We start from the raw sequence: 26,641 nt of genomic DNA, 5'->3' as shown, positions 1-26,641 counted from the left end.
AACTCATAAAAAACAAACATATTCAAACAAACGGAGAGAAAAAAAATCTAAAACTTAAAAACACCAAAGAAATGGCAACAGAAAGAAATGTCTTTGCCAAAGACTACATTTGAGATTCTCAGAAGTTTTAACTCAATGTACTTTCTCTGTTCCTATATCGTGCCTACCTTATAAAACATTCTGCAACTGCATGACAGGGTATAGGCTAGCTAGTCTGTGCATTTCTCACAGATAATACTTTTTTCAAGTTACCGGGTAGAAGACCTTTAAAAGAAAGTATATTTGTACATTAAACCATTGCTTTTAACTCAAACATTGACCTGTAAAGTAGTAGTACCCATAACAAACTTCAGACAATCCTTTAGCTTTTACAGCAGATGGCAACAACACAGCACGAAGAAAGGAATAATACACATTCTCCAAAAGGTAAAGCTAGCCTAACTTAGACACACAGAAAGGAACCATGACTAGGCAAAACTTACATGTGGTGGTGATATATTGATAAAGGCAGCAATGCTAACACCACCAACTATCGACCAACTTCACTCTTCTGCTACAGCTGGCACACCAAGAATCCAAGATGGAGTCCAATCAGAGAACGTGGGTACAAGAAGGACCGGGTGTGGGGTAAGGGTTAGTGGCATAGTAGCAGGACTTGGGTTCAGAGGTCAAGGGATCAGCAGGAGGACATGCAGCAGGGTCAAGGAATCCTCACTTCTATTATTCATTAATAAAATAAAACTGTAGCGTAGCATCATGACGCGGCGGTTCTTCTCAGCAGAGTCCATGCAGCAAATAAGTTGAGAGGGAGCGGCTTCCTGGTTTGACTGAGGGGGGAGGATGTTCAGCTGGTAGTGTAGTGAGAGGGGGACACAGTTTAAAGCCCTACTGATGGGTAGTACAGTCTAGTGCAGGGGTGTGGAGGGGGGCAGGGGAGGCCCTCGTTTCATAGCAGGATCTTGACTCCCCCCGATGGTGACTGGGAGCCGTGGGAAGGAGACCCCCCGAGGAGGCGCAGGTCCAAACTCTAACCGCTTCACCAAACTGAAAGACAGAACGTCTACCATGATGAGTAACACGTAAATTTTAATGTAGAAGATCAGACAGAATGTTATGAGCAACAGGAACCAGAACAACAACAGATCCCACCCAGTTCATGTTCATTAGTTGTAGGATACCTAGTTGATTTCTCAGACCAGTATAAGTCTAAATGGAGAGTAAAGTACTTTTTAGTCCAGATGTCTGGCTATCTTGAGATGAATGCACTAGCTGTGGGTTGCCCTGGATGGGAGCATCTGCTAAATGTTGTGCCATGTACACCAAGTATATAAAACATTAACATCACCTGCTCTTTCCATGACAGACTGACCAGATGAAAGCTATGATCCTTTTTGATGTCACTTGCTAAATCCACTTCTATCAGTGTAGATGAAGGGGAGGAGATGCCTTAAAAAAATATTCTTTAACCTTTGAGAAATGGATTGTGTATGTGTGCCATTCAGAAGTTGAATGGGCAAGACAAAAGATTTTTCCATCTTCACCTAAAATAACATACCCAAATCTAACTGCCCGTAGCTCAGGACCTGAAGCAAGGATATGCATATTCTTGAAACCATTTGAAAGGAAACACTTAAGTTTGTGGAAATGTTATATTAATGTAGGAGAATATAACACATTAGATCTGGTAAAAGATAACGCAAAGAAACAAACATGCGTTTTTGTATTTTTGAAATGCAAGAGAAAACGCCTATAATCTATTATGCCAGCACAGGCTCAATTTCATGTGTATGTGCAACATTTTAGACTGACCTGATGAACCATTGCATTTCTGTTCAAAATGTTGTGCCAAAATGTGCCTAATTGGTTTATTAACACATTTTCAAGTTCATAACTGTGCACTCTCCTCAAACAATAGCATGGTATTATTTCACTAATTGCTACTGTAAATTGGACAGCACAGTTAGCTTAAATTCTTGTAAATCTTTCTGCCAATATCAGATATGTTTATGTCCTGGGAAATGTTCTTGTTACTTACAACTTCATGCTAATCACATTAGCTCAACCGTCCCACAGGGGACCCACCAATCCTGTAGAGGTGTTTAAGTGCCTTTTGAACGGGGTATGGTAGTAGGTGCCAGGCGCATCGGTTTGTGTCAAGAACTGCAATGCTGCTGGGTTTTTCACATTCAACAGTTTCCTGTGTGTATCAATAATGGTCCACCACCCAAAGGACATCCGGACAACTTGACACAACTGTGGGAAACATTGGCGTCAACATGGGCCAGCATCCCTGTGGAACGCTCAACACCTTGAGGAGTCCATGCCTCAACGAATTGAGGATGTTCTGAGGGCGGGGGGTGCAGAAGGTGTCCCTAATGTTTGGTATACTCAGTGTATATTATGCATTTAATTTGTGTTTTGATTTCTGTTTGGACCCCAGGAAGTGTCCACTGCCTCGGCAGCAGCTAATTGGGAATCCTAATAAATACTACTACTAAGTAAGCTGAATCTAGATACACACAATGCGACAGAAATAAAAATAAAATATATGATTTTCTCATAGTGACCCATTTACCTGTCGTAGTGTGGAGGGCTCATGCTGCAGGCCTGGATCTCTGTGCCCCCCTCTATAGCAGAGGGGGTACCGGGACACGACGGAAGAGCCGGTCTTTTCGGCGACGTGTCGTATACGAAGTCTCGACAAGAAGCCAACTTGGACTCCAGGTTCTAGAGCATCCAAGAGGGGAAATAAGTTGTATTACAGTCTCTGAGATCATCAGACACAGAACTGGAGATATGTTAAAAAGGAAAATTCCATACAAATACCAAAAGATCGTTTTTGTATGGAGTTTTCCTTTAAGTCATTAAATTAGAGTTCTATTTTATACATCATTGAAGGTTCATGGTGATGTTATGAGGGTGGTATTAAATGCATAGGTCCTACTAAGACAACGTTTCTTACCCCAACTTTTCTTAGGAGCTCCCCGACGATGTTGAGTGCAGATATGCGAGCCGATGTAGTCAGGGGAGTTCCTGTTAGGTTATCCCCTAAACACAAACACATTTAGCACATATCACAACATCAAACTACAGCTACTCAGGCACAGAGTTTCTAAAGCCAGAGGCGCAACATCGCAAGACTTTCCCGGAACGCTTGCAAAACAGACCAGGCCAGGGTTTGGTGAAAAATTATTCTTTAGTTGTACATTTTCTCAATCTAAATGCGCAACCATGATTCGAGCCAGTGTCTTAAGTGGTTGAACATGTTATTACTCCAACCTTTTGAAAGTGACATGTTTTCATTTTCGTCAAAAACAACTTTATATCGAAGGATTGCCATTGATTTGACGGCCTGCTCACGCGCCGTTAAACCCGATGACGTGTTTCTACGCACGAGCTTAGCTAGCCAACGTCACCATGACATCGCCTACAAGTGTGATCGGGGATTTCTATTAGAAAAACATTTTTTGCCTATCTTCATACTGTACTGTCTTTGACTAAGGGATTAACTAGCATTCCACCATCATTAAATTATATATATTTTTAATTAGGATAAAGTCATATGTCATTATTACAGTTTAACACAGCTACCATTGGTCTCACCCACCTCGACGAATGCTTGAGGCTGGGGTTTCTGGGAATATACCAAGTGGTTTGGAGGGGTGGTCGGTATGGTGGAGCGTGATGATGATGATGATTCGGTCCTGTCTTTCTCTTTAGAGAGGCTACTGGGGCGTCGCTCCTGGACCTGCTGTACAGCTAGCTCCTGTCGTAAATCTGCCCAACACAGAGAGAGAAGAGACAACAAATCGGATCTCAATACTGAGGACATTTGTGACATTGATACTACAGTACAAATATGGAAAAAGTCAATACAAGTAATCACTAATACGCAATGGAAGTCCCACCTACTTCCTGGTTCAAGTTTTTGAAGGGGCTTCAAGCTTATATCAAATTCATGAAAACGCAATAATTTAAGATACTGTACATGTAAAATTATATTCATATTTGTGGATTAATTTACTTTTAACTGATGTCTTTCATGAAGGTTTTCGATTGCATTTTCCCCCCCGTAATCAAAAACCTTCATAAAGGCACTGGGTAAAGGTAAATTAATCCACAATTACAGTATAGATCTTAAAATGACCCCATTTTCATGAATATGATGATATATAAGCTTGAAGACCATTAAAAAACAGTACGGGACTTGAACCAGGAAGTAGACAGGACTTTTATAGCTGTAAATTCTACAAATAATGCCAAACTCATAATCTCACATTTGCTCTGCTTACTTTTTGAGGAATACAATGGGCAAGGTTGGATCAACCTGATATTACAATGTCAGTTACTCAACTATCAAATTGCACAACATTTTCGAAACTGGTAACTAAATCTGGCAAAATCAGCAGTTCTTGATTAGAACATGAAATGAAAACCTTTCTTGTTCCACTGACTCACCTCTGGCTTCTCTCTCTCTCCCCCACCACACACACAGAGAGAGAAACACATGGACCCCCATTCACCCCCTTACACACACAAACCTCTGGCCTCATCCTTTAGTCTCTGGACAGACTCCAGAAGGTTCTCCTTTTCATCCAGCTCACTCTCCAGGAAGGCGTTCCTCTCGATCACGTGGTTCATCCTCTGCTCAAAGTCCTCCAGGGACATGATGGTCGCCCTGTGAGACAGGACATTGGTCAGTCAGTTACTATAGTTATGTCTTAAATTACATCCTATCCTCCAGAGTGAGTGGAAGGACAGACATGGTTGAATCTGTATGTAGGCCTATGAAGTTTGTGACAAAATGGGTACACATTGGCTGGACACATTGTCAAGACACACACCAATCTCATTAGGGTGATTGGATAAAGAAGTGTCAGACAGACACTTCAGAGTTACAATACAATGACAACACAGCAGAGACAGGCTTTTTTACATAGTTATTAAAAGTCCCTCATCAACATAACAACACTCAGTGTCATTACGCCACAATAATAACAACCAAGACGAGGGCAAAGTGTCCATACTGACCTCTTGGCCCTCTCCAGGTCATCGTTGGACTGCTCCAGCTCTCTGATGTACTTCTGGAGTTGGTCCTTGACCGCTGTGGTCTCTTCCAGGTCTCCCTCCAACATTGAGATCTGCCTAAACGCTTCAGAGTGCTGCGCCTCGTACTTCTCCTGCAAAAACACAGAACACTTCTTTTTGATGCATGTCTGCTGCTCATTTGTGGTCTTAGATGATGTTCTCCCTTCACTTCTTCACAGGCTTGTCCTTGACTGTCCCCAGGCCCCAGAAATGTAGGCTTTTAGTACAATCAAGTATTCAATGACTTTAACCTTCCCTCTGGACTCAGCAGTATAAATAGTTGCTCAGAAGTCAGCTGCTCCGTGGTAATGAACACTCAGGGCCTCTGGTGATGGTGGCTATGATTTAGTGATGCTAGAGTGACTGTGTGTGTACTACTAGACAACTCAAGACACAGAAGGCGCTTTTAAGTCTACTAAAACATACCGAATACGGAGCCCAACCTTTACGTGATGGGATGCAGAGTATACAAGGTAATATGACGTGGTGATGCAAGACTACAGAATATGAATAGTGTTGGCCTTGACAATACAGGTGTTCTAGGTTCTAACCTGGATGTTCTCCAGTTCCATGCGTAGCCGGGTTGTTGTTGGACAGTAGTTCTCTGTTCCGCGCTTCACACTGCTTCAGCTCAGTCTCCAGCTCCGCCTCATAGTCCCTACTCATTTGCTGGAACTCCTGCAACTCCTCCTGTGCCTCCTCAGCCCTGGACACAAACACACGTCAACAACGCATCTAACCTTCATAGCTAAACTATGTAGAAGGAAATCGCCACTGAATTCTGATCTAGGATTAGATTCAATTTTTTTGCTGTTACAGGGTGAAGTTAGGATGGTCATGGCTAGAAGGAATCCAGCTTTTGTCAAATTAACATCAGATTTGACTTTTCGTAGCAGGTTAGGAGAACTTACACAGCAGGTTAGGATAAATTGCTTAAAGTTAGGAAAAGGGTTAGCTAAACACACACACAAAAAATTAACTTTTGACGTTCATTTTACAAAAGCTGGATCCCTTCTAGCCATGACCGGTTTTGATTGATAAATGGTCAACTTCCTAGATATACAATTACGAACAACTTCAGAGATACAGATTCGGATTGTTTCACTTCTATCCATTATCCACACATCTAGGCCAACCAGTTTGGCTGCAAGCTACCAACCATTGGTAAAATTCCTTACCTTTGCTGGTGTTTGTCTGACTGATCCTTCCAGAAACTCAGCTCTTCTTCTATGGACCCAAATTTGGTCGTCTTGGGCTCCCCATGTCTAACGTTACAGCTGACTCTATGGTTTCACAAAACCTAGTAAAACATCTAAAGTAAAGAAGGAACATGGCACTGGTCATGTTGAGGCAGGCTCTTGTTTGTCTAGCTAGTTAGCTATGGAGATCAATTAACCATGCAATGGAATGCATGATGCTTGCATGCATGTTGACACTTAACAGTTAGCCCAGTAGGGTTAGCTAGGTAACGTTAGACACATGATAGCAAACTGTATGTTTTTTTTTTTTTTTTACAGCCGTTGGAATGTCCAGTTTGATCAGATAACTATTCAGTTACTTTAGCTAGCCTATTCAATAAATACATTAAGATGTTGGCTAGCTAACTAGCTAGTTTAGCGACATCACAACCGTTACGCGAAAAACATATAAACTGTTGTGCGATACACGATAGTGAAGATTTCCGACTTTCAGAGAGTAAAATATACGGCAGAATGCTTACCTGAACGCTGATAGCTAAGAACATGTAATATTACCTACCTAGTTAACAGTAGATCAATAACATAGATAGCAAAACGCTATCAGGAAATAAACTGCCCTTCTACCCAAATCCAAACGATTACATCCCCCGCGTTTACAGCCCGCCATTGGTGGATTGAGAGGATGACGCAAAGCACAGGCATTTCAACCAATCAAGTTATATTTCCTGGAAGACTGAGTGTAGACAACGGGGTTCACTTTATTAGTCATTCGGTGCACCGTTACAAGTTCTAAGAAATTAAAAACTAGTTATGTAATAAATAAACCGTGTGGACACAAACAAAGGTATCGATTTGCTAAACCAATTTCCCACTAGAAAAGTGGGAACATTACACGATTTGAAATTGACGGACGTTCCAGAATAGAGAGAACGGGTGCATTGCCTTCCTTAGCAAATTATTTATTCCATTACAGGTTATTTAGTAGTTATTTTACATTAAAATGGCTACAAATTTGATCAGCATACTGTTGTAGTTATGGTAAGTTTCGTTTTGAGGAATTTGATAACCAGCTAGCAAGGATATAACGATAAGCTCAGTGGCAAGGACGCTTGAAACTAGTTGGGTGCTTTGTGTGCAATTGCGACAGTGGTTGAATCGTTTTTGGCAAATCTATGTTAAAAAAAACGTCTGGTTGCTAGGTAGACAGAACGCAAAACAGTACTACGAAGGGATATGATGAGAAGAAAGGAAGTAAAGTAGCTAGCTAGCTCGCCAGTCAGGTAAGAAATAACCAGTTATCTAGATAAATACCCCATTCCAAATACGTTGACATAGCATGATGTTAGCCCTTGTACCTACTACTAAGCAGTATGTAGCGGGTGCTGTCTCAACAAACAATCGTCAGTTAGCGTTAGTTGGCTACCTAACCAACCTAGGCTAGCTAACTTGTCATTTGTCAAGGTAATGTTATGAGGAATTGCCACAATAGTTTTAGAGAAGAAGCTCTGTCGTATGGGTTGTGCCGCAAAATTGTTTAGTTTTTGTAACTACTTTCAAGCGAATCCATGTAGCTAACTTACTTTGGTTAGCTGCTAACCAAACACTGAGATTGGTTTACGCAAAGTCCTGTTAGCTAGGTACACTCCTCGTTTCACCACTAACATTAACCAGTGAATTATGAGGGAAGTTGGTCATGAACATAGCAAACGAACACGCATTTAGTTTAATGGCACGTGTAAAGCTAAATAGTAAATCCACACTAGCATGTCACAACTGCATAGGCAACTCAACTCCACGATTTAAAAACGTTGAGTTTAATCGGCTAAACTCTGCAGTTAACAATTTGCTTGGTGCTCTATGCTGACATTTTCCACACGTGCTCCCATGCACACAAACAAACATATTTGAGGTATTCAAGCGGCCATCCGCAGTTGAAACGATAAGTAAGCAGGTTTCCCGCCACTGTTTCGGTAAAAGGTTGAGGGAATGGGCTGTGGGAAATGTAACCACACTTAAATTCATAGACCGACCATCATGATAGAAAAGTACAGTTTTAACCATGTTTGAGGCTATAGTGTTTATTTACATTTACTTTGTTTACAAACATGGGGAAAACAAGTTTATATTTTGGCTTCTGATGGGTTATGACAGTTAAACTAAGCTCATGGGGCAGTTTAAGTTCTACTCTTCAGGAATCAATGGGTTTATCATTTATTTATAAGTCCAAAAACTTAGTAGTAATTGCAGATTGCCCTTTCAATGATAAGAATTGCCAGCAAAAATACAGGGTTTATTGTAATTGAATAAATCTAGAAGATTTTTAAGATGGCCTACAGTAGGCATATATAAAGGTGGCAGGTAGCCTAGTGGTTAAGAGTGTTGGGACAGTAACCGAAAGGTTGCTGGTTAGAATCCCCGAGCCGACTAGGTGAAAAATCTGAGCACTTAATGCTAATTGCTCCTATAAGCCGCTCTAGATAAGTGTCTGCTAAATGACTAAAATAATAAATATATGAATCCTAGCTACTTTTGAAGCTCATCTCCTGAAGAAGCTACCTTTTCCTTTCTGTGCCACCACATGTTTGCATACTACTGAGGCTGCGGGACAGCGAAGAAATCGTTTCAACAATTATTACCTGGATTCTGTTTTTTAGGGGCACTGTGCTCCCAAGTTATAATTCCAGGCAGCACAGCTACATATTTAGGAGCATATGCCCCCAAAATGGTAGCTCTGTAGAGCCCTGTAGGTTTAAACATTCTGTGGTGGTAGCTAGCTAGATAACGTTAGCTACCCTATTGCAGCCAGTGGAAACTTATGAAGACAAACTTGGAAACATTTAAAACAAAGGGCTTCCTCTTTTCTCTATCTTAGGGAAGCATGAGAAGGAAGCGAGATGGTGAAATTCTTTGCTAGGTTGTATGATGGAAGGACTGGGAAAGGAGAGATCCATATGCAGTTCTAGGCCCTTCCCATGGCTCAGTCATCCCGAGAAAGAGGCCTCGTCCCGGCTCTGGAAACTCACAGACTGCTTCTCCACCTCCGAGCAGCAAAACACCCCAAGTTACAACACAGACAAACAAGTATGTAACATCTCAGCCCAAGAGAACATTACATTCTGCTTCAGTTAAGTATTGACATATTGTAGCCGGAGACCGATGATAGTTTACATTATATTACATTACATTTACATTTAAGTCATTTAGCAGATGCTCTTATCCAGAGCGACTTACAAATTGGTGCATTCACCTATGATATCCAGTGGAACAAACCACTTTACAATAGTGCATCTAAATCTTTTAGGGGTTAGAAGGATTACTTTATCCTATCCTAGGTATTCCCTTAAAGAGGTGGGGTTTCAGGTGTCTCCGGAAGGTGGTGATTGACTCCGCTGTCCTGGCGTCGTGAGGGAGCTTGTTCCACCATTGGGGTGCCAGAGCAGCGAACAGTTTTGACTGGGCTGAGCGGGAACTGTGCTTCCTCAGAGGTAGGGGGGCCAGCAGGCCAGAGGTGGATGAACGCAGTGCCCTTGTTTGGGTGTAGGGCCTGATCAGAGCCTGAAGGTATGGAGGTGCCGTTCCCTTCACAGCTCCGTAGGCAATCACCATGGTCTTTATATGATGGGTATGAAATACAAAACCCCATCAGTCAATAAATTGACTGAATTGAATGTAGGGTTTATTACATTTATGTGTACCATATTTCTTTTTTTATGGCCTTAAAGCTACTACTACTTTAAATGGTGTAGCTATCAATTGTCCCATCAACAATCGCCCACATGAGCAAGCTTATTTAATAAGTCCCTATCAGGTAATGAACGATATCAGATATCAGTCCACGATAAGTGGTCGTTGTCAATTTGCGGTTTCTCTTCCCAGCTCTAATCAATCGTATTATTAGGCGTAGACATAGAAGATAATGATTTCAACATGGAGGGACAAATTAATTTGAAGCTTTGAGAGGAAGCAGTGTGTGAATTGTGGAGAGTGAAGTCTGTGTAAAAAGAGGATTTGGGGATCCTGGAGTGGCTAAGGCGAAGCAGTGCTAGAGGCATCATTACAGACCTGGGTTCGATCCCGGGCTGTATCACAACCGCGTGATCAGGAGTCCCATAAGGTGGTGCACAATTGGCCTAGCGCCGTTAGAGGAGGGTTTGGCCGTAGGCCGTCATTGTAAAAAATAATTTGTTCTTTAACCTACTTGCCTTTAAATGAAGGTTAAAAAAAGGTTACTAACATAATAGTGAAATGTAGCATTTTAGTCATAACTATATACATTGCTGTGTCCAGTCATTTTAGATAGACAACAGAGTAGATTACATCAGTTAGACAGCGGGAGGCTTCAAAAGCCAGAGACTGTTTGATCCTGAACTTTGTTGTTCTAGAATGACAGTTCCTCTTATTTCATATCGTGAATCCTCCCTAGGCCACTATTTGACATGTTAGACACACAGGAGCACACGCTCTCTTTACCTTATCAGTGAACTGAACTGGCCTACTTTCATCAACCTCGTTTTCTCTACCATCTTACGGCCATGCTACGCTATAGACATCGGGCATCCAGCATTGCCATCAGCCATTAAGGAAATGCTTCCTTTGACATCAATGAAAGTTGCTATACTGTTGTTTTTCGTCGCCTTTGCGTAGCCCGTCCAACGACAGCCTCCAAGCTCAAGAATCGCTGAGGTTCAATTCTCGTATGGCTGACGCCCCACACTTTTGAATTTAAAGAATGAGTGAAAAAGGTAGATTTTTTTGTTGCGTATGTCCTCGACTTATACACCACTGGTTATTGTACTAAGATTTATGAAGTCAAGAAGCTACTAGCTAGCAGATGCTAGCTAGCTCACAATGTAAACAAAATCAGCTTGTGTAATTGGAGGATAATTTGGTATAACCACAAGCAATAATTTAATGAGTTGCAAAAAAACTGGGCCAAAGCTATTGTACTTGTGCATATTCAATGAATATGGTACAGTAGGGGAAAATAAGACTCTCCGCTCTCAAAACAATGTTCTGTGTAGCAGGTAGAACGTCACATTGACACGGCGCTGAAGGCAAAGCCTTCAGTAGTAGAGCTGAAGTGTAAGTTGTACAAAGATAGGTCAGGGTAAACTAGAATACATTTCCACATCAAATCAAAGTTTATTGGTCACGTGAGCACTGTTCAGTGAAATGCTTACTAGCTCTCCTCAACAATGCAGTACAATATCAATCAGGAATCGAATGCCAACCAAAAAGTACAAAAATAAGTAGTAAGCATAAAATGATAATGCTGAGAAATTACCTTTTTGTTTGTTTAGTTTTGAAATAACATTTCTGTTTAACTTCTTTTCCCAGAACGATTACATGGACAACAGAAAGCCAGTATTGGAGCTGAAAGATCTGCCTCCTCCACCGCATCATACCGCTGCGCCTCCCAGCCCTTCCCCCTCGCCCCCCTCCCTCTGCCCCCCCCCCCTGTCAGCCTCCTCTTCCGCAAGACTCCCTCCAACAACTACCAGAACAGGGGGGTAGTCCCGAAAGTAAGCGTGCTGCACTCACTGTGAGCACTGCAGCACAGACCCATTAGGTCGGGGGGATATGGGGTTGTTAGTGGTGGAGGTAGCGCTAGTATTAGTAGTGGTGTCGAGGTCAGCAGCGGTGTCCCACTCTACCTCCCTCCAAGTTCTCAGGAAGCCTCTTTCAGCAGGCTAGGAGCCAATCAAATAACGCCAACCGCCCTCAACTCGCACCCGCACTTCCCCAGCCTTGGTGGTAGTGGAGGAGATGCTAGAGCCACGCTACTCCCTCTGGGAGCCACAAGCTCCACATCCCCTCTGTAGACACCACGTCCCAGCCCCTACCCTTTCAGTCTCACTCCCACCTACCATGCTCCTGCTGTACAGGAGGCCCTCAGACCTCTCCACTCTACCCCTCCATCCCTTTACCCTGCAACGAGTCTAAATTCATTACCACCTCCGCCCCCCTACTCTACCCCCCACCATAGGACTTGTAACCTGGGTACTCCGCTGGGTATTACCCCTGTGGTGGTGATTACAACCCCTGCCACTCTGGGGGTCCAGAGATCATTGGCAGCACACAGTGACCCCCACATACCCACCTCGGACATATCTGTTCTTCTAATGCTATGCACTTCAATCTTGAACGCACAGTTTGTCGCACGGGGTGCACTACTGCCGGGATTGTTTGACGAAGGTTGGTGGAATTATCTTTGTTCACTGTGGTGGTGGCACTCTATTGTATTGGGTGTCACTTGTATACAAGAACGGGCAGTACTTCGTTCAGTTACATGCATACAGGTTACAATTTGTGTCATTAGCCCATCATTTAGAAATGACTCTTTGCCCATCCCTGACTGTACAATATTACAACATTTGAAGACATGAGTTGTTTTGTCTGACTACAGAATGATAACTTGCTCTTTCCACGTGTTCAGCCTGCAGACAAGTTGTGGCCTAACATTCCTCTGCCCTGGCCCAGTCGGCCTCAGTGCCAATCCCTGTGTTAACGGCTGTGGGACCTCCTCCGACGGCCTGCTACTGCTGGGTTCCAGCCTGGGCAAATCTGCAACGAAGTATGGTATGTATACTGTAATGATGTGAGTCGTGTTCAGAAGGACACACTGTACCAACATTTTTCTCAAAAACAATTCTCACTAGAGACGCAGGACAGTAGTACCTCCCAGTTTCGCTCAATTTCTGAACACATTTGGTGTTTTTCTTCCCCCCCAGGTTCTCCAGAAGGTCCTGAGAACATCCCTCCGGTGGGTGTTTTCTGGGACATAGAGAATTGCTGCGTTCCCAGTGGTCGCTCTGCTGCAGCCGTAGTCCAGCGCCTCCGCAGCCACTTCTTCCAGGGCCACAGAGAGGCAGAGTTCATCTGCGTCTGTGACATCAGCAAGGAGAACAAGGCCGTCATCCAGGAGCTCAACAACTGCCAGGTAACCTGTGTGATCTGATTCCCTCAGCTGGAAAAGTGTTGCGCTTTATTCTTCAGGCTCTGACTCTACCTAAATGAGCAATGTCTGATAGTCTTCTGGCAACATTTTTTTCCAGGTGACGGTAGCGCACATTAACGCTACCGCCAAGAACGCTGCGGACGACAAGCTTCGTCAGAGCCTGCGGCGCTTTGCAGAAACACACACTGCCCCTGCTACTGTGGTGCTAGTCTCCTGTGCGTGTGCTCATTTTACATTCTGGATGTTAAAACTGTTTTTCTTTCATTTCGCTTCGTCCACTCCATACCTATGTAGTTAACCCGGTTCCGAATCCATTTCGCAGCTGACGTGAACTTTGCCAGTGAGCTGAGCGACCTCGGCATCGCGCATGGTTTCCAGGGTGATCCTGGTCCATAAGAGCGGTCGGACGTCGGACGCCCCTGCTGCAGCACGCCCCCACCGCCACGTGGCCTTTGAAGAGATGGTAGCCGACCTGCCGCCCAGACAGGCTGTCAAATCACAGGTAGGCTTCAGAGATGCTTAATTGATATATGTAATCCATATTGCAGAATGGCAGAAGTTTACTTTTTAATAAATGTACAGTACTCTGACTGGTTGCTCAGAGAAGATATCTGCCCTTTAGGCATTACTTCTGGACGATCTGAAATCTTCCCTTTACTCTTCCAATGGTTCCAGACCTCTTTACATGTTACTTTTGAGTCATTTAGCAGACGCTCTTATCCAGAGCGACTTACAGTAGTGCGTGCATACATTTTCATATTTGTCCATACTGGTCCCCCGTGGGAATCGAACCCACAACCCTTGCCTTGCAAGTGCCATGCTCTACCAACTGAGCCACACGGGTCCTGTGTCTTCCCCTCTCGTTCTACAGTATGATCTTTAGTAGTGTAATGCTACGAAACACAATCACAAGACTCCGACCCTGCAAACCTCTCGTCATTTCAAAACACATTTCCAAAGAATGTTCAAAAACGTAAACCCAGAGTGGTCCCCTCTTCTCTCTTTCCCTCCTCTCCTCCCCCACCAGCTCGGTTTCAACCTGCTCTATGTGTACAACCTGCCGCCGGGCTGCGACGAGCAAGAGCGCGGGCAACCGCCTGCGCCGCCTCTCGGACAACTGCGGGGGCAAGGTGCTGGGCGTCTCCATGGCCACCGGCACCGCCACCCTCCGCTTCAGCTCGAGGAAGCGGCGGAGCGCGCCCGCAAGCGCATGGAGAACGAGGACGGTTCGGCCGGCGCATCACCCTCTCCTTCTCAGCTCCGCCCACTGAGGAGGGAACGACCCGACCCCACCACCCTCCTCATCTGAGACTCCACCTCCGCTTCCAGTTCAACCTCTTCCCTCCTCTTTTCCTTCCTTCCCTGGAGAAGCCGCGCTCCCCTAGGAGGAACAGGCGTGCGAGGCGTGAGTGTCGAGAGAGAGGGAATCCTCGCTCCCCCTCTCCGTTCCGGTGCCTGAGAGGCCCTACAGCCCCAGGAGGGGGAGCGGGGGACCTTACCCCATTCCCCCCAAACCAGAACCCTTCCTCAGGTCAGCAGCATCCTGCCATCCCGCGTGCCGCCTGTCCTCCCTAACCCTGTCCATGTCCTCCACTCTGCCTGCGCTAACTTGTGGCTTTTAAACTATAGCTGTGCTTCATCCCATGCTTCGTGTAGTTTAATGCCTGGGTCTGTTTCTGTACTTTGTTCAACATTTCATGTAATGTTTTAGCCAGTGTGTGGCATTTTAACACTTTGTCCCATGCTTCATATAATGTCTGGCTGATTATTATTTTTATTTTTATTCATCGCGACAATTAATGCCTCGATCAATGTTTCATCTAATGATTGCATATCTCTCCCATATCTTTGCTCTATCCCATGCCTCGTCTCGTCAGAATCCTGCTTCTGTTTGTAATCGCTTCCTGTCCTGCCGGCCGTAACAGTCTGTTTTTATGGTCTCTTTCTTCTACGCTTTTGATCTCTGGTCTTTTATTCTGCTGCTCAGATGCTTTGTCTCCACCCTACAATAGAGCTGAGGGGAAGACTGGAGAACGGTGATGATAATGTCACAGTTATGACAATACAAGAGGTTAAATAATACGACAGTGGGGGAAACGTATAGCTCTGATTTTAATAAATAGCTTTGGTAAAAATCACCAGCATTCTCAAGGACCCCTTCCTCTCAGCTCTATCGTTTATCTATTAGCCTCTTCCACTTCACATCCATTCTGCCAAGCTGATGGCTATTCTAATACATTCACCACTACATATCCAGTAACACTTTGGTTGTCCCCTGGTGCAGGAGCTAGGTGGACTGGAGACCAAGCCCAAGATTGGGGGGCTTCCCAAAGGAGAAAGGCCAGCCGAAACTCCTCCCCCCACAGTAACGGAGAGGGGCCGTCCCAGCAGCACCCTATCAAGGCCGGCCTCGTAGGAGAGTCTATGTTCAGCTGCAGGAGGTACGCTATGGACGCCCAGAGGCCCTTTCAGACTAAAATGAAGAAAGAACAAATGTACTAATTGTTAGATGGTTCCATCACAGTTGGTTCCCACAGGCTTGTATGTGTTTTTACCTTCAATATTGTAAATGGCCTGCAAAAAAGTATCCCTGCTATAGAGGGGTCCATCGACCCAAGGAAGTGTAGAACACATAGGCAGATGTAGGAATTAATAAGCAGCTGTTTCTAAATGAGGTGGTTTGTGCTCAAACTACTGGAGCTGAGGTGATGCCTAAAAACTCGCATGCAGTTGTTTTTTTCATAGAGCTGAGTATGCCATAATCTTTAAACTTCTAGTTAATGTCCTCTCTCCTCTTCCCCCATCAGGAGGGACCTCTCCAGCCCCCGCAGTGCATCTGACTCTGAGCGTCAGTGGACCGGAGCTCTGGAGAGTTCCAGGTCAGCACCCCGTCTGCCTTCAGCAAGCTGACCCTGCACAAGACCTTTAGCGCCTCAGTCCTCCCCCCAGCCACAGGGGCCTCTCTCAAGGCTCCTGGTCCTCACGGTGAGACCATCAGACACTAAGAATTACCAGTTTGTTTCCTTACCCTGTAAGCAGTCTTTAGGCGAGGAGAGACGTCAGTCCATGCCTTGATTTTAACTTGAGCCTTTTTTATCCCAAAAAACAATGCAAGGGAATATCCCCCAAATTAGTTAAAAAATGTCCTGCACGAATCGTCTTAAAGTAACCTCATTGAGCTATACAAATATCTGACACTTTGATGATTTTGTCGCGACATTACAATCTATACCATCCTATGGTGCTGCCAACCCACTCAACTCCTCTCTTCTCTCTGCACCAGGGAGTGGATCCCCATGCATGTCGAGCCGCTCCTCCCCCCTAATGGGCCCTCCTCCCGGGGCACCAGCAGCCCCTGTCTGCCTGTGGGCCCCCAGGCCTCGGAGCCATTCTTGGACGGGGCAGATTTACAGGTGGCCAACCTGGACTACAGGATGTCCCGTAAGGAGCTGCAGCAGAGCCTGCATGATGCCTTCTCCAGACACGGACGGGTGAGTCCTGTACAGACAGTATTCTGATGCTATTCATTATAGATGTATAGAGCTTTAATCTGTCTCCGTTTGAGGCTAAAAAGCAAGATGGTGAGGTCAGGATTTAGTAGTTTAGTGTCATTATTGATTCAACCTATTCTGTCATTTTCTGACACGGCTGTGTGTGCTTGTGCCAAAAGTGCTGTGTCGTATTTACGTGGTAGACTGCACTCTATGCCAGCGTTTCCCAAACTCGTCCTTGGGAACCCAAGAGGTGAATGTTTTGAATGTTTGCAACCTACACAGCTGATTCAAATGATCAAAGCTTGATGATTAGTTGACTATTTGAATCAGCTGTGTAGTGTTGGGGCAAAAACCAAAACTTGGGGTCCAGAGGACCGAGTTTGGGAAACCCTGCTCTTTGCATTTATTACATAAAAAAAAAAAAGTATTTTGGTCGTGAGCTGAAAATGTTTAAGAACCCCTGCCCTATTGCAATGTCATTGAGGAAGGCGATTGGATTTCACTGTCACAATGAGGTCAAATTGCTTGTGCGTCATTCGTGGACACCGTAGACGACATGAGAAGCTAACGTGAGTGTCTCCCTCCAGGTTAAAGGCGTGGAGCTGAGTCCCCACACAGACTACCAGCTGAAGGCCACCGTCCAGATGGTCTCCCTACAGCAGGCCATCAGTGCTGTGAGCAGCCTGCACCGCTACAAGTTAGGAAGCAAACGCATCCACGTCTCCCTCATCACCGGGGCCGGCAACAAGTCTCTAGCCATGCTCCGGTATGTACAGTACAGCTAACATTGAGGTAGTACTCTCTCCCATACGTGTCACATCATTTGGCAGTTTTATGTCTTCGATCGGGGAACTCGTCACCATCCTTTTAAATGTTGCCAAAACATGATTTGTTCCCTGGTTTGAGATGGATTCGGATGGTATGAAACTGGTTTCCTCTTTCTACAGCTCTGAAATCTTCCAGATTCTCCAGGACGCGCCAGCCAGCTGTCTTCCCCTTTTCAAGTTCACTGAAATCTATGAGAAAAGTGAGTCATGTTGCTTCTCTCCTCCCTCAACCTCCCTCCACCTCTGTAGGAGTTAGTCCTATGCAATGTTAAGTACTGTGGCTGTGTTTACACTCCACTTTTTACCAAAAGCATCTTAATGCTAAGCTCACATTAAGAACTAGGATCCTATGGTTCTAATGAACTTATCCTTAAGATGCTTTTGGGAAAAACGGACCCTGATCTTTTTTCACTAATTGGTCTTTTGACTAATAAGATCTGATGTGAGAAGATCTGATTTGATTGGTTAAAAGACCAATCAGTGGGAAGAAGATGAGAATTGGGCTGCCTGTGTAAACGGAGGCTAAGTAAAGACATGTCAATGTACTTTATTAATTCCTTTCCACCCCCCTCTCCCCAGATTTGGTCGTAAGCTGGTGGTGAGCGACCTTTACAGACTACAAGAGGTGGTGGCGGTGAGGGAGCAGGGTGGAGGCAGGCTGGTGTGTCTCCTCCCAGTAGCCAGGCCAGGCAGAGCCCTCTGGGGTCGTCTCAGTCCCAGGAGGGGTCCTCGCTAATGGTAGTCCTGTGGTGTTTGAACAGTTGAGGAGGCTACCACGAGCCTTGTCTGCAGTTACCACTAACACAGCAGAACTTCAGGTAGGGATAGACTGCAAAAACCCATATGCACACACACATTTATGTCATCTTACAGGACTCTTTTTGAAAAAGTATTTCATAAAAGCTCGATCTCTCTGTCCCTCCCTGTAGTGAGGCAGACTTTGACCCAGACTCAGTATAAGATTCCATTTGTGGTGGTGTCTCTAGACCCTGGCCTCCCAGGTCCACTGTCTGCTACAGTCCCATGAGGGAACCCTGCCCCTGCTCAGGTAACCAACGCTGTCTCTGCCTGGGTAGATTAACGGACAGTAGATGCTTAATAACGTTGAATTCAATAAATGGAGTCAGAGATCTGCCTTGAAATCAAAAGTGAACTTTTATGGGAAAACCTTTTTAATTAATCAAATCAATATTTCTAGAACCCATTTCATACAAATGGAGTACAATGGCCATTTGGAATTTTGTATAACACTGTAAATGTTACTAGATTTTGTGTTTCATGAATATTCATTTTGTTTTCCTGTGACTCAGTTTCTCTGAGTGCTATGCATCAGAGTTGGGCCCCTGGCGGTGTCTGAGGAGGGGGAGGAGGAGGGGAGTGTGCCTTGGAGCACCTCATCACTGTATACCAGGCATTAACATCGTCACTGCTCAGAACGGCTTCAAGGTCATCAAGTGGATCCACAACAAGCCGCCCGCATCCAACACAGGTATTGACCTGACTCTCAGGCCTAACCCTCGGGGAGAATTACATTGAAAACCTTTATTTAGACTCGCAGAGGAATCCCTTGGGGTTCATAAAAGCAATACAAACCTACAGAATTTAAAACCTATATTCATTAAAAATGGAAACCCCTATCGGCGTAAGAACTTTCTCAAAGACACTTTGAAGATACTCGGAGGCAATAAGAATTGTGTCAGGGTTATGTTGAGCTAAAAACGTTTTCCTGACATTTTTAGTAGGTGGATACTGTAGCTGTGACGCAGATACCAGCACTCCAAGACAGAGCTGCACCCGCACTACTATTATAATAGAAGTCATTAAAACTTCTTGCTGTGTGTGTGTCATAGACCAGTGGAGGCGGTGTAAATCCCCGGTGGGAACAGTTGATCCAGTTCAGTGAGAGAGCTCATTGACCTGATGAAGGGTCAGCCCCTGCAACCTGATGCCCATCAGCAAGTTCATACCCGGCACTACCACCACCACTATGCCAAGCAGTGGTAGGGTCTCTGACTACGGATATCTCTAAGCTGCTGGAAGCTATGGAGGCTGTGCCTCACGTACTGCAGGTATGATATACACACAACGGCAGTTTAATAAATCGCTCCATTACACAGATAATCCGAAGATGGCAGTTACTCAAGCTCAATTTATTGACACATGATGGATCACTTTAATCTTGCTAGTTTAGTGACTTTAGCTCAAACACACAATGAAAAGACTGGATAGAGACCATCGCTATCCCTTCTGACAAAGCCTTGCCCACTTTGTTTCTCATTACACACTTCAACAGCCTTGAGGTTAGATCCCTGACAGAAACAATTAGGTACAACGTCTAATAGATTATTGCAGCAGGAAGTGCTAGCATACACTCTCAGTGGTGGCAACCCTGATGTAAACAAAGCATGAATGAATCTGTTTTCCTCTCTCAACCAGATCCTTGGCATGGGGACCGCCGTCTGCTGACCCTGACCCACCGTGCCCAGGTGAAGAGATTCACCCAGGACCCTCTCAAACTGCTCAAGTTCCAGGCCAGCAAACAGGTGGCCATCACGGATTCATGCAGGCCTACCATTGGTCAGTACTACCACAGGAACTGCCCACTCCGACACTCTCTCAGCAAATCATACTGTCTAGCCAGAGAGTCTAAAATTCATGCAGCCCAACCACTGGTCAATTCTATAGGGACCCATTCCCACGCTCTCAGCCAATCATGTTGTCTATCCGAAGAGCTAAGCACATTCCCTGTGCAGCTATTGTTAATTAACAGTAAAGTATTTGTTTTAAGACTTCGTTTGGGATTCTGTTTCTATTGGCTTATTTGGAGGTGTATTTACTTGTGATGGTGTTTTATATGAATTCATTTGGAAGTGTATTTTCTATGTCAAATGGCACCCTGTATGTTCAACAATGTGTTTCCCTATTGCTAAAGGTGCTTCTCCAGAGACTGGCGGGTGCTGGACTATGGGATGTGGATCTGATGGACCTGCTAGCTGAGATCCCTGACACCACCATCACCATCACACACCAGGACTTGGACACTGGTCATCTCTGTACCCAAGAGAGGTGGAGATGAGGTCCCACTGTATGGGTCTTAGGGTTGGAACATTCCGGTAATCTTCCCCAATATTCTCGGGTTGAAGGATTCTGTATTTTTCATGGTTATTGTTCCGGTGTACTAACCTGGGATCTGGGAATTTAGGGCAAGTAACAAGAATTTTGCAACCCTAATGGGTCTGATATCAGGGTAATGGATAAACTACCAGAGGGTTGTTCTGTCTTTCTAGTACATTTTATCCCTTGGGAACATACCCAGCTTTTGGAAGGAACAATATTGGCAACGTTTGTTTAGAAAATATGTTGTACTTGGGACCAGACGGTTGGGTTGTTGTTTTGTTTGTGTCTGTAGTTGTACGATTTGATCCCTGGGGGAAAATTGTGAAATATTAGTCACTTTTTTATTATTTTTTTTAAATTTTTTTTTTCACTCTTATTCAACCCAGAAATTCCCTTGGAGATGGATAAAAATATCCTTGCCATGGGAGGCATGGAATAAAGTAATGCATTTCACACACACACACACATGCCTGACTATCTCCTGACTGTGACCTGGCTGGTGTAGCAGTAATGCCGCAGCCTTCGGTACACGTCTACGGTGTCGGCATACAGTAGGTTTAAAAACCCAGCCTACTGCCTTGACACAACCTCCTATCTTTCCACACTGTCATCCTCTGTCTGTTCAATAAAGTTTCAGAAAATACCTGTTATACTTGTTTTTTGTTGGGTTTTCCCCATTTTTTAAATTCACCTTTATTTAATGGGTATGGGGTTGAGTGTGGTTGAGATCAGGTTGTTTTTCTGTACTATCTTTAAAATGGCAATTTAAAAAAAGCTTTAAAAATAAATGACCTGTAATAGGAATTACCAGGTGAGCAAAAACGAGAGAAGGTGAAGTACATTTATAAATACGTGGTTTATTACAACAGGGAGATGCCATCCAGCAGAGAAAATGTCTAACTGGCTTATATATATATATATATATAAAACTGAGTTTTAACTCTCTGCCCTCCTTTGTCTCGTCCCCCTCAGATCGTACATCAGATGAGATGGAGCGGACCAAGCAGTTTGGTAAGAGGTAGTGGACCTACTGCGTCACCAGCCCCACTGTCGCATGGCCTTCTCCAAGTTCATTCCTTACCTACCACCACCACTTGGACGCGAGTGCAAACTCAGCCTACTACGGAGCTTCACCAAGCTCATGGAGCTCTTCGAGGCCATCCCCGACGTACTCGTGGTGGGTGGAGGCCAGAGTCATTCTGTCCCAGGAGGAATGTGTGTTTTTTATTTGTTGACTTCAGAGTGCTGCAGGAGAAGCCATTGATCATATCAGATTATCCTCAATTTATCCATGACTACCTTCGATTAGAATGACTTGGAAATTAATTGCAACGTCTGACAGTAATAACAGTCATACCAGCAGCAATTTTTTCCACCTGCCATAAATATTGTAATAAATATTGGTGTGCATCTCATTTCTGTCCTAATGGGTAATTTCTTATCAGTACAAATAACATTATTCCTAGAGTAGAGTGGACATTTTGTTATGGAACCTCTCTCTCTCTCCCCAGGTGTTGGAGTGTGGAGAGGAGAAGGTGCTGGACCCTAACAGAGGTGGAGCGTGTGAAGGCCCTGGCTGCCCAGCTGGGTCAAGATGCTCCGTTCCCAGAGAGACTCAGCCTGCCTGCTGCCCAGCTACTGTCTGAGTACAGCAAGACCTTCGGCTACGGCGAGGCTCCAGGACTACGACGTCCTCCTGCCCGCCCTGCTCGTCAACCTCTGCCACGTCGTCAAGGTATCAGTTCAGTCAAATACATCTGTAGTAGGCTGTTGTAATTAATAGATTTAGACTGATTTAAATGGTTGTGATACGGCATGTTTTGATGGTTGTCGACTCCAACACTGAACAAGAGCATCCTGAGCTATACAAGACCTCGGTAAACAAGATAACATTATTTTGGTCCCTAAGGATGAGTCACAAGTATTTCGATATGAATTGATGTCACTGAAGTGGCTTTGATGAGGTTTGAGCATGCAGGCCCCTTATTGGTGCGTTGAAATGTCATCTTTATATTGGAAATGAGCTATCAATTCCAGATTCAGCCATGTTTTCTGAATACAAGGTTCATCTCTCACCTCCAACTGTGAAGGCATTTTGATACCTGCTGCAGTATAAAGGGAGTTTTATAAATGCATCTGATTTTTGATCTTCTCCTCAGGTGGTGGGATTACGGCGCTAACGGCCGGGAGGTCCAGCTGATCAACAGGAAGTCTCTGCGCTCGTTAACGTGCCCAGCTGCTGTCCCGCTGATGGGCTGGGGCAGCACGAGGGAGACGGCTCCGTCAGCGTGGAGGGCTTGAGTCTGCTGTATCATTCTGTACATGGGGTACAGCTCAACCCCTGTGAATATGGCTTCCTCTCACTCAGCGAGGCTGCTGAAGAGCCTGCCTTACCTGGTGGAGGTCGGTGGACTGGACCATAGAGATATCATACTATACTAATGTTTAGTTTAGTCTATAGAAGAACCTTTTTGCTCTGCCTATTTGTCTGATTTGAAGAATGAAGGATCATGGATTCCTGTGGAAAGCATTTTTTAGGGCTTTTTCACAGGGTCTTAAAGTTGGGTAGCATTGTGTTAGTCGGGTTTTGTAATTGTCTGAGACGTATTGCACAATCCTTTTGAATGAAATACTGTGGTTATATGTTAGAATATTTGGAATGATGACCACTAGGTCTTTGTGTGTAGGTCTAGTCTAGACCAGGGGTAAGCAAACTATGACCCAGGAAAAAAAACTTTTAAACCTCAAACTAGACAAAATATGTTGAAAAGACAATGGACCTATACATTTTCAAAGAACTGCCCGTTCTGGCCCACCCCCCAAAAAATGTGTGGCCCTCTGTTTCATTTCAAAAAATCCCAATGTGGCCCCCGAGCCACAAAGTTTGCCCTCCCCTGGTGTTTCTCATAACTTCACTTTCTCTCCCCACCCCCAGCTGTTCTACGGTGAGGGTGAGGAGGAAGGCGAGCGTGGCGAGGAGAGAGTTAGACCAACCCGCCTGTACCAGTTTGCCCGTAGGGGTGCGTGCCCTGCTCCACACCTACCACTACCACCAGATCTTCCTAACGGAGTTCGGGGCCTACGCCAAGTTCACCGGACGCGGCCTCCAACCCGCTCCTACGGCTACGGCAGCCTGGACGACCTGCTCAACGCCATACCACAGGTACAGAATTAGGCCAAACTTTTTTTAAGTGCTTTTTCAAATTCAAAGCTGATAGACAAGAAACGCCTAGTTAAACAACATGTTGGAAATACACAGATGTGTTAGTGATAAGATGGGAAATTGATAACGCTTGTATCTAAAGAGTTCAGCATATGGACCTGCACTGGGATATCACTGTCGAAGCAGCAGATGTAGTCAATGTGGTTAGTTGCCTTCTCTGTCCCAGCACTGTGTACGGCTTTAGGCCCACAGCAGACTCTGTGGTGACGGATGGATGGGGTTTGTGGTAATTAAATGGGATGTTGCTTCTGCCTGTGTGCAGGTAGTGTGGATCAAAGGACATGGCCACAAGAGGATTATCGTTTTGAAGAACGATATGAAAGGTAAAGACAAATCAGCCTGACCGTCTGGCAGCAGGAACTGTGGAAACAAATGGCTTTAGCCTTACCTGCGATTCAGTATTAACATACAGGAAGGGATTGTTATCAGTTCATCTCATGGGCATCATGTTGTATGATCCTTCAATATGAGACAAGTTGAACATTACATGTGATGGGAACAGAATATGTGGTGTTTTACTTGTATGAGTGAACAGAAATGGTGTTTTGAAGGTCCAGTGTTTACTCTGTAATGGAAAGAGTGTAATAATTGTCTGTGGGTTGGCTGGTTCTCTTCAGAAGCACGACGCCACTGGAGCCAGCCCTGCAGCCTCAGAGGAGCCTGAGGATGGCACAGCCAGAGAGACAGCCCCTGTAGCAACACAGAGTCTGGAACTCACAGCCCAGGTAACTAGCCACACCACTGGAGTCATAGGCAGTATTACCAATGTTTTGATGTTCTTCTTTTTGCCTTTGTAGGTGGTTTTAGGCTTTTTAATAGTTGTTTATACATTGAAGCAGAAATTAAGTCTATTTTTCTCCTCAGGTGTTGGTGGGGTGGAGACAGAGCTGCTGTGTCTGACTTCTCCAATAGACCTGCTGTGTGGCCCAGTACCCCCTGCCTGCCCTCTCCCCAGCTGCACCCTGACCCCGTTCTCCAACAGGCTGACCTCATCTACTGGGCAGACGCATCACCAGCAGGTGAGCTGACTCACGTGATCAACCGCGGTTCAAACCCAGGTCTTCTGTGTGCCATGAGACTGTTAGCCCTCCTAGGCATTAGCTTCAAGCTTACTCATGCTCCGCTATACACACAGCCGACATCTTCCCTTGGACGACCTGGATATGTGTTGCCATTGTGTGTTTTTCGGCGTGATAAACCTGAGGAAGCTGTAGAGAAGAAGTAGCAGCTCCTACTGTCTGTGACACATCTGAGCCTATAGAACCACTAACTGACAACAACCAGAATGTTGTTGTTTTGGTTTCTACAACAACCAAGCCTCCACAGAATGTGACCCGCAAAATGGCGTCTGTTGATAAACAGCCAGCAAGAGGGTCCCCGCAATAAAGTGGAAGCTGGCAGCTAACTTCTTTTACAGACACGCACGACAATCACATGCTGGAACAAGCGCACACACACACACACATTCATCACACACAACTCAAAAATGAAGAGTTGATCGGCCTAAATAAAAAAGCCCCAAAAATAATGATTTGTTTTTAGTCATGCCCCCGCAACAAACTGTGACATTATTTCCTTTCATTGCCTTTTCCCCTAATCTTTTCAAACTCAATCATCATGTTGATGTAGGTGTTTCTTCACAAAGCCATGCGTTTCTTGTTGAGTTATTTCTGCCACAGCCATTCATTTTTCAAAGTCGTGTAATTTTAGTCAGATTAATGCATGTCCAGAAAGGTTTTGTGGTAGATATTAATTATATACTATGGATAAACTGTTTGGAAACATGATTCTCTGAAAGGGGGAAAGAGAACTTTCCCACATTGGACAATACAGCAAACAACAAATACTGAGGTAGTTGGCACTGTAGCCACGAGTTTACACTGCAAATCGCAAAGATGCCTATTTTACCACTGAATACCCTTACCTGAACTCAAAACCCCTCAGAGATTTAATGACAGTAACTTGTTTAAAAATGGGAACTTATACAGGGATTTTATATCATGTGTCAAAGTAAGCTCTGAGGGGAAAGCTATATAAATATGTAGAGAAACGTCATTATTTTGATACCGCCTTGCTATGTTTCAAGAAAGGAACCGTAAAGTGTCTACTGCCCTCTCCGCTGTGTTGTCCCCTTTGCATTTTGTCATCGGACAAATGCACTTCTTCACTAAGCTAGAAGTAAAAATAATAATTAGAGCTTTGCCATTGAGGCAGCTTTGGAGGTGAGTAGTTGATAATTATCGTTATTGAGTACCCATGCCCATCTCATTCTTTTAACTCTTTCTCTTGAGGTAATGTTTACCATTGTGTTTAGTTCACACTCCAGTGTTAGAGTCCTCAGACATAAGTTCCACCTTGACTATGTTGTTTCTTAAAGTAGTAGCCATATGACTGGTGTTTTCAGTTTCTCCGTTAAGTATCGAGTCAATGGCAGGAGTGATCAAAATGGCTTCGGCAAGTAACTTTGATGGCAGTCTGGTCTCAGTCAAATCGATCTAAGCTTGTATCTGTGTGTTCTCAATGGGGTGTCGAATCAGCGCCTGTCTCCAATGTGTACGACAGTGTGAAAGAGAAGGAATTCTGATTCCTCGGTGACTGAGTTTTGAACGAGCTCTTGACGAGGTTGAGGGGCCAGTCTGCCTTGGGCCGTTATTTAGGCAAGGCAGAAGCCGAGACCCCTGAATACTTGGACCAAGTGTTAAAAAGCTTAGATGGCAGCGTGAACAAAGATATGG

At 44.7% G+C, this 26,641-nt stretch overlaps 1 protein-coding gene, 1 long non-coding RNA gene and 1 pseudogene across 3 annotated transcripts; 2 read left to right on the top strand and 1 right to left on the bottom strand.

The window, feature by feature from the left end:
* Nucleotides 1-245: 245 nt before the first annotated feature.
* LOC123725619 (nuclear distribution protein nudE homolog 1-like) lies at nucleotides 246-6,569 on the bottom strand. The gene is given in 10 exon segments (XM_045692077.1): nucleotides 246-1,044; nucleotides 2,576-2,727; nucleotides 2,963-3,048; nucleotides 3,608-3,777; nucleotides 4,542-4,678; nucleotides 5,032-5,180; nucleotides 5,640-5,669; nucleotides 5,671-5,794; nucleotides 6,267-6,371; nucleotides 6,559-6,569. Coding segments are annotated over 8 exon segments (738 nt in total). The 3' UTR covers nucleotides 246-1,044; nucleotides 2,576-2,727; nucleotides 2,963-3,036.
* A 577-nt stretch (nucleotides 6,570-7,146) lies between these two features.
* LOC123725463 (uncharacterized) lies at nucleotides 7,147-11,715 on the top strand. Of its 2 annotated transcripts, XR_006757938.1 has the most exons (4): nucleotides 7,147-7,567; nucleotides 9,160-9,368; nucleotides 9,648-9,772; nucleotides 11,625-11,698. It is a non-coding gene; the product is annotated as an uncharacterized lncRNA (long non-coding RNA). The 2 variants fall into 2 exon arrangements; XR_006757939.1 differs by lacking the exon at nucleotides 9,648-9,772 and having other exon boundaries at nucleotides 7,154-7,567; nucleotides 11,625-11,715.
* Nucleotides 11,716-12,694: 979 nt separating this feature from the next.
* LOC123725618 (meiosis regulator and mRNA stability factor 1-like) lies at nucleotides 12,695-26,490 on the top strand (annotated as a pseudogene).
* Nucleotides 26,491-26,641: the final 151 nt, after the last annotated feature.

The sequence above is a fragment of the Salmo salar genome, chromosome ssa12 (assembly GCF_905237065.1).
Source record: "Salmo salar chromosome ssa12, Ssal_v3.1, whole genome shotgun sequence".
NCBI lineage: Eukaryota > Metazoa > Chordata > Actinopteri > Salmoniformes > Salmonidae > Salmo > Salmo salar.
The sequence above is the reverse complement of the archived record's forward strand: the minus strand, read 5'-3'. Positions and strand labels throughout refer to the sequence as shown.